The sequence below is a fragment of the Lissotriton vulgaris genome, chromosome 2_1, assembly GCF_964263255.1.
Source record: "Lissotriton vulgaris chromosome 2_1, aLisVul1.2, whole genome shotgun sequence".
Classification (NCBI taxonomy): Eukaryota; Metazoa; Chordata; class Amphibia; order Caudata; family Salamandridae; genus Lissotriton; species Lissotriton vulgaris.
In genome coordinates, this window is record NC_141687.1 from 2,013,092,115 (window position 1) to 2,013,105,962 (window position 13,848).

General features: G+C 47.8%; 1 protein-coding gene across 2 annotated transcripts in view; it reads left to right on the forward strand.

Moving 5' to 3' along the window:
* Window positions 1-13,848, forward strand: part of HOMER2 (homer scaffold protein 2) — a 736,419-nt gene that overhangs the window by 449,191 nt on the left and 273,380 nt on the right. For both annotated transcript variants that reach the window (XM_086958240.1, XM_086958239.1), the window contains exon 4: window positions 2,087-2,179. In XM_086958240.1, the coding sequence (XP_086814366.1) occupies window positions 2,087-2,179 (93 nt within the window). The remainder of the gene's footprint in view (window positions 1-2,086; window positions 2,180-13,848) is intronic.

Here is a 13,848-nt window from a genome sequence, read left to right on the forward strand (position 1 = left end):
CAGACATGGCCTTTTGTACCGCTTTGTTCGCCATAAGTTGGCAGGGTATGCTCAGACGGGAGTCCCTTGCTCACTTTGCCACTGGATTCAAGCAAGCCAGGCTGAAGACGGCTGAAATGCCAGAAACCGGTCCTCGGAAGCTTGTTTCTGGTCCAGGAGAGGCATGGCTTGGCAGTTCGGGCTGGACTGTTCCCATGAGGCACAGGGTCAGACTGATTTGCATATGGCCATGTCTGAACTGGGGTGGCAGAGTGGGCTAAAGAACGGTGATGGATTAAACCCAGATCTGTTGACTCGGTGTGAGTGTTTGATTGGTTCAGATGCTCCATCCATCACCACCCCCTTTTGTACCGCTTTGTCCTTATCCGACCCCTTTGAGCTCTTCTTCTTCGTACAAATTTGGATGGGTTTTTAGTTGTCCGGCTTCACGGGAGGGCTGCCACTAACCTCCTCAGTAAAATCGTCAGCTGTTTTACCATTTTCGCTGTTAATAGATAAATCCAAATCATCTGTCAGCAAGCAGAATTTTTCACAGTCAAGTGTTCCTGCAATTCGCCATCCTCCTGGGGGGAAAGCTCCTTGTAGCCCTTTAGAAGCTGGTATGTCAGGGGGTACAGCTAGAGCTTGCATCATACTATCATACTCTCCTTGCTGTAGAATGCTCTCATCTCGTGGCACATTCTCTACTGAGCCCTGCATAGTAATATCCAAATTATTCCAAGGAGTGGTGTCAGAACCACCAGCAAAGCTGATTGATTCCTCTGCCCCTGGGAGAATCCCGCCTGAACTAAGAGGTAAAATGCTTGATGACACACCTGTCGGAGCCATTATTATAGCACAGTCACTGTTGGTTTATGAAACATAATTACTTTTACCTTTAGGCAAATTCTTTTCTCCCGAAGTGCATGAGAGTCCCTGATCAGCAAACATCCCGGGTACTGTCGGCTGTTTGGGTCTGGTGACTCTCTCAATCCTCCTTTCCCCAGTTTCGTTCTCCCCGGTTCCTCCATGCAAGGGCCATCCTTGCTCAGACCGGCCTTCAGAAAGCAGCTTGCAGCCAGGCTTCGATTCAGACTTCTCCCTTCCACAGCAGCATGCCGATTCAGGGATGTCCCTTTGGCTCCCCCGGTCATGCTGAAATATTTCACCAGCGTTTTACCTTTCAGCAGCATATAAGTAGCAACGGCTACAATGTTTAGCTTCACCACGGAGAAAGCAGATGCTCCTTCTGCTGAAACAATGTATCGGTGTGACCCTCTGGATTTCTGGATCACCTTGTGTCTAGTAGCGGACACCGCTGCCAATAAGAAGAGTCTTAGAGCTCGCACCGTCAGGATACCGGCCTCTGTCAGCAGCCTTATCGGCTTTCCGATCCAGTTTCAAAGTAAGTACAAATTCGTGGAATCCATGAGTTACAGCATCCTTCCTCTTCCATTCAATAAAGAAAAGCTGCAGTGGAAGGAAAGGCGGCTGCCCGCAACGCTCACGCAGCCGCCATCTTGCCCCCGTCCAAAATTAAATTCCAATTGGGCATGTTACCAATAGAGCCTTTCTCCCAATGATGTGGGTCCTCTACAAGCCAGTCGGGCAGATGTTCTAATTGTCCAGGCTGTGATGAATTTTAAGACACATTTTCGGTTTTTTGCTCAATGTGTGTAATGTAGAGGAAAAAATGGTTACTGCAAATACTATTACGAAGAATACCTGGAACATGTTGAAAATATGTAAATCCCTTGGATCCTCATAATTTTTTACCATCTCTCAATCTTTGCTTTCTGCCTGAAGTATCAAACTTTAATAGTATTTAACCAGTCTATGATTTTGATAGATCAAGATTATTGCTATGTATTCAAGGAAATAGTTGTTTTTAGTTTATTATAATTTAGCAGCGTTTTATGGTTTATTAGTAATTTGATCTAAAATCCGTTGTATATTTTTAATTGAATTGTTCCACGAACCACTTTACAGAAGTGCTGTTCAAAGTGCGATGATAAAATGCTAATGTGTGCTTTGAACAATATTGAAACACCTTCTTGCCTTGTTACAGATGAGTACTTCTTGTAACTCTTTCTCTCTTATGTTTTAGTTTGCAGAAAAATTTCAAGAAGTGAAAGAAGCTGCTAGATTAGCCAGAGAAAAATCTCAAGAAAGAGCAGAAACCTCAAGCAATCATTCCCAAGTAAGTTATATGGTAATAGAGATCAGAGTTTGCAAGATGCCCCTGCTGTCATGATATTTTCTTGGTAATTAAGCAATTTTAAAATCCCTAAGCAAGGAACAGACATCTGTTTGCATATGTTCAAAGGAAGGAAAGAAGTGTGAGAAATATTGAGCTCACTACTGTGTAGCTCTCTATTATCCACCATGTTCTCTCTAGGTGGTTCTCCAACACAAATAGAATCTGAATGTTATAGAACAACCTACCTTGAAGCTTTACTTTAAAATAAAAACAATCTTTTTTTATGATAGATCAGTTAGTAAATTTTTTTTCTTTATCATTTACATCTTCTGATTCAGATATTCTAGCTATCTTGCGTTTTGCACTAATCCTGCTTACTCAGGGATGTAGTAGTAGAATATTACAAATTTCAACTTTTACGCAACAAATGTAGAATGTATCGTTGTCATACTCTTTGCATTATGCAAGTCTCAAAAGGCTGTCTACAACTTTTTATCATACATCTAGACTTCTTTTTATTTTCGATATACAAAGTTCAATAAGCTTGTATTACTTTATGTCGAACTTTGCATCGTATTGAAGTTCCTTCATAGGTTTTCATTTGACACTCGTTTACAAGGTAAACCTCAGTGGTGTCTGTTATTTACTCTACCTAATGTAGCGCTTGCTCACTTATACGTTGTATCACTTCAAGTAACGTTGATTGATTATTTTGTACTTAATGGAAAATTAGTATCCTATCTACCGTTGTTTAGATATCAAACAAGGGAAAGTGACAAAAAGGCATTCATTGAATGTTGGCAGTATGTCTACATTTCTAGTGCATCTTTCTGACTGCTAATTCTATATCATCATATGTACTAAGGCAATATCGATCCAGTTTAGTAGAATTTTAAATACATTGAAATCAAGTATGTTAGCAAGGATATGAGATTCTGATTGTGTTTCTTTCTAAGGGACTAACAATTTAAAAGAAAAGTGGTTAACACATACATATCTAACTTGTGATATCTGTTTCAAATGAATCAATATTCTTTTATACCTAGATTTCTATGACATTCATTTGAAGCCTAAGATATGATCCTGAAAGGTATACAAATTATGGGCACTGCTTGCATCTCAACATTTTAGAAGAGGAACGTGGGAGATTTTAAAAATATAATTGGGGGACTCTATTTCTCTCATTCTCTTGTATTGAAGGAGAGGCACTTACAGGTGGGATAGTCAAAACTGTAATTTCTGGCATCAAAAATAGGGAGTCCCCCGCCTGAAACTGGTCTGTTGACATTGGCACGCACTGTTCATTTTATTGCTGACTGTTTTACTTTCGGCTGCATTCTGATGCCTGCCGCTTTGAGACAATTTAAATGCTATTCAGTGCATTGGGCCAAAACTTGTAGTAGTGTCCATGTTAATTGCACTCGTGCATCTTTAGGCAATAGGTCGGCAAAGTTAGTAGTAGTTAGTACATGTTACTCTCTACTCTGCAGTGCTTGTCGGTGGTGTGTCAAAGGTTTTGGCATCTCCAGTAACAGAACGTCGGTCAGATTTGTAGTCCACATAATTAGTTCAGCTTTTTTAAATTTGTTAATTTCTCTTTTGTATATCGTGGGGAAATTCAACCTTTGTGATATTATCCATAAGTCATATCTTTTGGTATTGTTTTGCTGCTTCTGGTTTTACTGTGTAATCCCTGTTTGTACCTCTAGGTCACAAATGCTTGTCAAGCATATGATTGTGCAGATTAACACAATCTGTTTTGGTGGTAGCACAGAGCACACGTGGGCAAATGGTACCTTATCATTACCTAACGCAGTTGAAGGCAGGGAGATTAATCAACAATTGTATAATTTTGTGTTGTCATTCTTTCTCCCAAACATTTCTGAGGGTAATTTTGTTTAAACAGTTTGATGGGTTTGTGTCTGTGATGTTTCTATTTTTATGGACAACCAACATGATAGTTGTCCTGTCCTTGCCTCTTGCTTCTGTCCAAGTACCTTGGTCTCTATAACCTGACCTATTCCACTGCACCACTGAATTTAAGCAGGGATTAGAAACATGGTTCTGTGGCTTTCACATGTAGGAAACCCAGTAAGTATTGCAATAAAGGTGTAAAGAAAAAAGAAGAGCAAACATTAGACAAATTGTCTATATTAAACAGGCTTCCTGCAGAAACTCCTGCTTAATGTGCTACTTGAAATAACAAGCATTGCAAAGTTAATATGTATTGAGTGGAAGAGGCCCAACTGTTGGCTTTGTCAATGGTTTTCAACACTGGCATAGGTAAAAATGCCCCTGAAGGCATGACCAGCAATCTTAGAATGGGTTTTCTATTAAAAAAAAGCTATCAAAGATGGCCTCCGATGCACACATGGCCAATTTTAATGAACTGTTTTAACGTGTCATTTGGCCATATTAGGATGGTAACTAAAATGTTTAAGGAAAACATGTGTCCATGAAGAACAAAAGAGGAAGCTGGCAGCCTAGCACCACCATGCTGGTGCTAGGCCCTTATGAAAATATAAGCAGTAAGAAAATAATTCTAACACAGGGAGCAATAGGGGAATGGGAACGCGAAAAAAGGATTTAGGATCCCAGGTATCACATTGCAGATTGCAAACACAAAAGAGGGGCGAGGGTCAGATAAGTTTAGACTCTACCACCCCGAACCCCCAAGGACCTTAACTGTACACACAAAAGGGGTGGACAGAGTAAGTAACATAAAAATACATATATACACCACAAACAGAGAGGGCCCCAATAGGGCAAATCGCTCTATTTGAAAAAACTGCCCTCACTCACATACCAAGGTTTGTGACATGCTTCATCATTGGGCCTGCTTACAATACGCCCTGGTGTACCACACACAGGGCAGAGCATAAGGTAGGGGGAAAAATTATAAATTTCTCTTAACACAACATATAATCAAGACAGCTGAACATGGACAACACTTAACACATAAATTGGTGAGAATCGTGCAAACACCAAGTGATCTCAACAGAAGAGTGCGACAAAAAAGTACAGTATGAGGAGTGATTAAAACTGATTAAAGGTGTCAACCAGAATGCAACCTTTATTAGACTTTTCTTGACACCTCTACCAGGATTAAAAGAAATGAAAAAGGATGGGAAAACGCCTCTAAGAGATAATTAGGAACCTCAAGGCTTCCCTCCTACCACTGCCAGAGTCAACATGTTTCGACCGCTCTGTATGTGCCTGTAAGGTCACTCCGGTCTTCTTCAGGACCGTCGCATTCGGTGTCACTCAGGGTTCCTCCGTGCTTCGGAGAAAAATTACCCCAACAGGGAGGCAGGTCGAATCGATCCGTACCCGTCCTGTAATGTATGTGGAGTGTCCCCTCAAATGCGGGAGAACATTCGCTATAGCAAAGAGAAAGAGTAGGGAGAAGGTGATTAAAACCCTTATTAGAATCCACCTACTCTTTCTTTCAATTGTATCATGTCAACATTGTCTATAGCCATTAAAATTCAGTGTCTAGTGTTGAGTGAAAGACCCTGAATGCATGTTATGCACGGTCTCCTGTTCAACTTATCAATTGTCCCTATGTAGTCAAATATATACAAGACCCAATTACTTATAATTGACTATGTCTCTGCATTAGTGTAATCACTCGTACCTAGTACCTAGCCCCACTTCATTAGGCGAGGGGCCATCATCATGCCACAGTCTCCAGCTATTGCTGTTACAGTGCCCCCACTCAGGATGTTGTAAATTGGGTGGTTCACTTACTGAGTTTATATCAATTACAAACTCGAACTGGTGTCCGGTGAGGAGGACGCCAAAGAACACAATCTGGAAAATAAGTATGGAGGGAGATATTAACTTTGAAATCTCCGCCTCCCCGTATGCATCTGCAGTTAGATATGTCTCAAAATGCTCCTGAGTATTATGGAGCCTTCGTTGGATGTTGGCTATCACCTGCGCTACACGCGCTCACCCCCTCGAGCCCTCTCCTTACCGTTCTGTAGGCTCGTCCTAGCTCAGTCACCCATGACCCGTAACACCGCGTAGATCGTGTACGCCGTGTTTGCCCGTTCTCTTAATGTTGTGAACCGGCTCGGGCGTCCCACGTGACCGCGTCAGAAACGTCGTTACGTTCCGCGCTCTCTCACTCGTCAAGGGATCCATGGGAAATGTAGTTTGCGCTACGAGTGCTACTTCGCGTCTCGAGTTCAAGACTCCTATGGCGCTTAAAAAATTTGAATATATATATTTTTATATTTTAGCATTACATAATTTCCCATAGTCTACCCTGAGTCCAAAATGTGACTTAGAAGGTAAACTTCAACGAGCGACCAAAGCGGCTGTAGGAGGTTGCTACTAAGGTTGATCAGTGGACAGGTAACACTCGCTCGTAGACCTGACTGCACCCAGACAGCATACAGATCATTAATGAATGGTGTATGGTGTACACGAGCCTCCTAACTAAGCTCCCCTCATAAGAATAGAATTATTCAGAACTCAGATGGGGAAAAAAATATATTGGAGTTTGGCAAGGGAAAACCACCTATATAGTGCTTAGTTCTGACCTCCCTCACGTTCACTATTGGCTCCCCAGAGACCTATAAGTTGATGCTTGGGTACGTTGTTAAATAGAACCTGGGAGCGCTTAGAGATAATGGGGAGGGCCAGACCCCAGGGTGATCATACATAATAGAAGATTCCATTTAACTCTAGAGACTGATCATTATAAATAGACTTCCTTGCTTATTGGAGCTTCACTGCCTGATTATATTGTGGCAAACTACTGTCTGCTCAGTGCCTGCCATGGGATGTCATCATTCAGTCCTACCGAATGGCTCTTCAAGCGGTACACCCATCTTTGCTCCCGTCGGAGCAGAAGATCCTGATCATCTGCTTGGTATCTGCCTAGTTGGATTTTTTCGATGACGGTCCATTCCAAATCATCTATACCATGTCCTTTTTCTTGGAAGTGGGCTGTGAGTAGAGTGTTGGTCTTTCCACATCTGATTGTACTGCGATGTTCTGTAATCCTCACACGCACTTTTCTACTTGTCATCCCCACATACCTTCGTTGGCAAGGGCATGTAATCAAGTATATCACTCCCTGGGAATTGCAGTTGGTATGGGATCTCTGTTCCCAGGGAGTGCGAAGGCCAAGGTCGATGGTTTTAGAGTTGCGTGTAAGGTGACACACTGCATGAACCTTACCTAGTGTGACCAATCAGTCTAGGTAAGCCAGGTAGTAAATTGGTTTCCCTCGTTCCCCCCAGATCCCTGGGTCTGGTATGTACCAGTAAATCCTTCAGATTTTGACTACGCCTGAATGAAAAGAGTGGTGTAGGAATGTTCATCCCCCCCGGTGTTCAGGATTTTCCAATTCTGCATAACTAGGCGTTTTATATGGTGTGAAGCTGTATTAAAAGTTGACACAAATACTGGCTTATTAATTTCAGGTCTAACAGTCTTCATGAGTAATGACTCTCGATTGGTATTGAGGGCCCTTTTCTTAGCCTTTTTGATTACTTTTCGTGGGTATCCTCGTTGTTGGAGTTTACCAGTCTAAACCTCTGATTCGGGGGCGTGGCCAAGATGGCGACCGGGACGGAGGCATAATTGCGGAGCTCCTCGCCCTTGATTCCAGAATCCCCCACAATCGCCCTTAATTTTGCCTAAACTGGCTCCCCTGCACACCCCACGGCGTGGAGAGACCCACGGCCCCGCAGAGTGACCTGGGGAGGGTGCAGTCGCCTGAATTCACCGCAGCTGCCGCAGCCGCAACCGCTTGCCACGGCGGGAGACAGCCTGAGACTGGGTCGAACGCTACCTGGCCCCGCTGCACAGAGGAGACGGCCGATTTTTAAAATCCTGCTTCCCCTACGACCGGAGTGACCTCCCGGGACTGCCGGGTAGGAGAGAGACCCGAGAACCAGCCACACCTCCCGGGCCGGCCGCTCCTCTACTCGAGCCCCCGGCTTCGGCCTGCTCGGCTGCGGGGGAAGCCCGCGGCGGCGCGGCCCACCCCGACGGCGCTGCCTCCTAGCGCAGGACCCTTGTTGGAGCGAGGGAGTAGCTGCCTGCTCCCCCCTCACCATAGCACTTTAGCGCGAGCACGAGTGCGACCTGGGCGGACTGCGGCCCGGGCGCGATCTGCACTGGTCCCCGGCTTGGGCCTAGACTGAAAGGTGGCCTGGGCGGGGGCCCCCATCAGCCTGAGTCCGGCGCTGCTGCGGAAGCAGTCACATTGCCCATCCATTTTAGCGGGCCCCTACCACCGTATGCCACCCGCGGGCTGAAACCTCTGAAGGACCCCTGCGGAGTCACACGTGCCACGTGTGCGGCGCTGTGGCCTACGGCGAGATGCTCCACCTCCAGTGAGCGGCCGGGACTCGCTCTCTTCTACGGTGTCGGGCCCTTCCCCAGCTGTGAGCAGACCTCTTGGCGACATCTGTGAGGCGCCCGGCGAACCACATCTACAGGACCCCGAGGTGAGGAGAGGGGGATGCTCGGGGGGCCTGGTGGTCGCGCCCCCGGCGGGAGGAGAGCTGACACATACCCACTGCTAGTCCCCCTTTAGACTCACTGGAGTTCGCACTGGAGAGCGGGGCGGACACGGCCTGGGCTCAGCCAGCACCCGGAGCAGACACTGTGCCCTAGTAGCCGACCCGGACGGCAGAACCTTGCCCTCATCTACACTCGGGGGGGCCTGGATCGGGCCCCCGGAGCGGCTCGACTCCACCCACGACCCCTCCGCGCCACGAACTGCTACACCGGTGCAAGCCGCGCCCCGTGACTGTTTCTGGGCCTCCCCGGGACTGTCTTTTTGTACTCCAACTCTAGCGGCGCGCCCCTGATCCCGGAGGCTCAGGACTGATCCCCACCTCACACCACAATGTCTTCCACCAATCGCAGAGGGGGCCGACCGATTAACGAACTACTCATGAAAACGTCCTCTAAACCCGAGAAATCCCATGCACCCACATCACCGTCAACGTCGGCGGCCACCCCAAATAAGGAAGCTGAGGATGCCCCTATAACTAAGTCATTTCTGGAAAGCCTCTTCAATACGCTGCGCACCGACTTCCAGACCCTGAAACACGAACTGGTCAGTGAACAGAGAGAACTGCGCAGAGATCTGGATGGGCTGGGGGAGAGAGTGGTGGCAGTGGAGGAATCTAGTCAGACCCGTGGCGAAGACCTGGCGCTCCTCCAGCAAGAAGTTCTCCGCCTTCAGGAACAGCAGGTGGGCCTTCAGGCTCACGCGGAAGACCTTGAAAACCGTTCCCGACGGAATAACATACGGGTCAGAGGCGTGCCATTGAAAGCGGAGGGGAATAGCGTCACGGAATACCTCCAAGACCTCTTCCGAGAGGTCCTCAACGAATCCGCTGAATTCCCCATCCGTATTGACCGAGCGCACCGAGTGGGTCTGCCCCGCCGTGCCCCTGCGCCTCCTCCGGACATCCTGGCGTTCCTCCCGGACTTTCCCCTGAAGGAAAGGATACTGAGAGAAGCACGCGGAGCGCAACCTATCCGCTTCCGAGACAACTCTATTGAGCTCTTCCAAGACCTCTCCGCCATCACCCTTCAGAAACGCAAGGACTTCAAGGTGGTCACCATATTTCTGAGGGACAAGGGTGTGCCCTACTCCTGGGGACATCCGTTCCGCCTGATCTTTAAGTGGGAGGGCAAATTGCACCAGCTCCGCTCGCTGCAGGACACATGCGCCCTGCTGGGCCTGGAACTGCCAGATGATGCTTCTGATGGAGATTCCGCCCTGGGATCTTCACCAGCTAACTGCCCGCATCCACCAGGCAACGACTGGCAACAACTACGGAGACGCCGTGCACCCAAGCATCGCCTCTGCCCGGATCTGGGGACCACTGCCAAAGACAAAGCTGCAGCCATTGAGGAAGTCGTTAAGGACACCGCCGCTCCTTCCTAAGCCTGACTCAACGGGGGACCATAGCAATCATACTCCTTCTGAGTGGGCGGGAGGGAGGAGGGGCGGGGGGCCACATGGGTCGCCACTGCCACAGCCTCTTCTATTTTTTCACCCCATGGGCCTGACCTGACTCTGAAAAGGCCTTGGACTATGACTACTGGTTGGTTGTTGGAAGTTGGGGTTAGGGTGGGAAGGGGAGGACACAGTTGCTGGGTGGGGGGAGTGGGGACAGTTCTAACCCGGCGGGACTGCGGACAATGCGCCACTCCGGGTGAGGTTTGGGATCCAGACAAAGTTTGTTCAGGTGGGGGGGTAGGGGTGGGATTGAGGGAGGGGACCAGTATGCCAAGGGACATAGACAGATTTGGCAACCAAGTCCAAGATCAGGCGCACAGCTTTAAGTATAGAAATATTTAACAGGTTCAACAAAATCAGAGAAGTGAACTCCAAGAGAGAAAGGTACTGGTTACCAACAGTGACCCAAGAAACCCCGGACTCCAGGGAATTAAGCAATCAAAATAGTATCTCTCTGAGCTCCACAAAATTAATCATTAGGTTACAATTCACCCATCCGGTACAATGTCCAATAATATTTAGTGCAGAGGTGATATCTTCCTTGCCAAGTAAAGTCTTTGATTAATGAAAATTCCAAAATTCTACGAGTACGTGTACCTGATCAGGTACACGTACTCGTGTATCCTGAATTTCTAATTGCTGCATCGGATCTGATGTACCCCTTAGAGAGAATACACCTATACTACGATAGGCTCTTCTAACTGATTTCGACTGATTACAAAAACATTTTTGGCAAGACTTAATTGCAATTGAGCCCTGAGGAAGTCTGTTGATGCAAGGATTAGCATCAGACGAAACACGTGTTGGCTGAAAATCAATTAAGGATACAACTGTGATTTGGAGTAAAGAAAAATCAATAAAGGAGATTGGAATATTGGAATTTTGGAATTTTCATTAATCAAAGACTTTACTTGGCAAGGAAGATATCACCTCTGCACTAAATATTATTGGACATTGTACCGGATGGGTGAATTGTAACCTAATGATTAATTTTGTGGAGCTCAGAGAGATACTGTTTTGAATGCCAAGGGACATAAACAAGCTCCGTACACTGCAAACTGTTTGCCGCGCACGAGGATAGGACTGCCATTGCGCTACGCCACACCCGCAACATCCCAAGATGCCCGACACACTTAAGATATTATCTCTCAATGTAAAAGGCCTCAACAATCCCATTAAGAGGCGGGCTGTGATTTCATATCTAGAACACTCAGTAGCGGACATATGCCTATTGCAGGAAACCCACCTCCTTGCTAAGGACTGGCACAGGATGCGCTCCAGAGCCTTCCCTCAACAATTTTTTTCATCACTCACCACTAAAAAGGCGGGGATGGCGATGCTTGTATCCCGACGCTTTCGGGGCCGGGTGGGGGTCAAAGCGGGAGAAATCAAAGGCCGCCTCCTATCATACACCCTTCTTGTGGGCACTAGTACGATGACAGTTGGTTCCATATACGCCCCCAACACTGGCCAGGAAGCTTTTCTTAAGAATGCATGCTCGGAAGCGCTGCAGCCCCTTGGAACCACTTACTCATTGGGGGGGGACCTCAACCTCGTTATGGACACACACAAAGACAGATCTGGACACCGCTATGGGGACACTGGAGCGTTATCTGAAGCAGGCGGGCTGTGGCTAAAAGAAAGGGGCCTGTTAGATCTCTGGAGGGCGGTACACCCCAACTCGACACAGTTCACATTCTTCTCCCATGTCCACCGCACATACGCCCGCTTAGATCATTTCCTGGGCTCCTCCGACCTAGCAACTCTCATCACCGACGTCTCCATAATCCGAGCAGCTCTCTCCGACCACGACGTGGTAGAACTGACGCTCACCATGCCCACCACCGCCCGCACCCCGGGCTCATGGAGGCTCAACGAAACCATGCTGCAGAGACCGGCTGTCGCCACGCAAATCCATAAATGCATCTCGGACTACCTTGCCACTAACGATGGCTCTGTCACTTCCATTTTGGCTCTCTGGGGTGCTTTGAAGGCTGTAGTAAGGGGGGAACTGTTCGCTATAGCGGAAGCAGACGCCAAACTACGAAATGAAAAAAGGGACGACCTCACGGCTCAAGTGGCCGAACTTGAACGGGTTTACAGCCGCACTGGAGCCCCGAGAGTTTGGAGACAGTTAAAAGCTACCAGGGCCCAATTAGCTAGCCTGGATACCGACAGGGCTGAATTCGCTGCCCTCAGACTCCGCCATTCCTACTATGTGGGGGGCAACTGCACCAGGCGCCTTTTAACTAGCGCTCTCAAAGCCAAAACCCAGCGCTCTAAAATCACCACTCTCCTGAATGACTCTGGGGAGACCATCACTGACGAGGCAAAGGTTGCAGATGCCTTCCGCTCATTTTACGCTTCCCTATATACCAAATACCACCCACGGATATAGATGCATATTTGCACTCAGCGAATATCACACCACTGTCCAAAACGATTTCAGACGCCCTAGATGCCCCCATTCGGTCGGACGAAGTCCTGGCCGCAATCTCCCGCTTACGGCCGCTCAAATCTCCGGGCCCTGACGGCTTCTCATCAGGCTTCTATAAACTGTTTGGCCCACTCCTAGCGCCGATACTCACGAGGCTATTCAACTCGTTTGAAGGCCCGAGTTCCATACCCCCAGACATGCTTGCAGCAGACATAGTGGTGTTGCCTAAACCAGGCAAGAGCCCTACACATTGCTCGGCATTCCGTCCCATCTCATTACTTAATCTGGACTTGAAGTTATTCACTGGGGTACTGGCAGCACGCCTAGGCCCCTGCCTCCCGGGAATCCTCAAACCAGATCAATCGGGATTCGTCCCGAATCGCCAATGCAGCGACAACACTAAAAGGCTCCTGCACTTGGTAGACAAAACACATTTTCAGAACTCTGATTCGGCACTGTTAGCCATAGACGCAGAGAAGGTGTTTGATCGTGTCGACTGGACCTACCTGCAGAAAGTCCTGCAACGATATCAGTTGGGCGACCGATTCCAATCATGGATAGCGAGGTGCTACTATCACCCTCAAGCCAAGGTCCGCTTAGGTAGTCTTAAATCAAACGCCTTTGAGATACAGCGGGGAACGCGTCAGGGATGCCCTCTCTCACCCCTCCTGTTCGCCCTTTACGTGGAACCGCTGGCGCAGAAACTTAGAGATAACCCTAACATTCACGGTATCACCTTCGGCCATAAACCGCACGTGGTGGGCCTCTACGCCGATGATATCATAGCCACTCTCAACGATCCATCCCGCTCTATACCCGCCTTCCTAGAGGAATTGGAAACATTCGGAGCAATATCTGGCTTCAAGATCAATCGGGGGAAATCTCTGATTCTGCCTCTGGGCAGTAATGCCAATTCACGCACCCCTACACCAAATATTGGGTGCGACCTCCAAACCTCCTCACAACTCCCATACTTGGGAGTCACCCTCACTTCCAGCACTGCCGCGACAGCATCCCTTAATTATAAAACGCTCACCTCCCAGATCCAAGCTGATCTCGCACGCTGGTCAAAACAACTCCTTTCCCTGTTAGGCCGCATAGCGGCGGTGAAAATGTCAGCCTTGCCTAAGATTCTGTACATCTTTCAAACCCTCCCAATCTCCCCGCCGGCTGGTGCATTGTCGAATCTGCAAACCGCTCTCCACCAGTTCATCTGGGGAAAACAGCGCG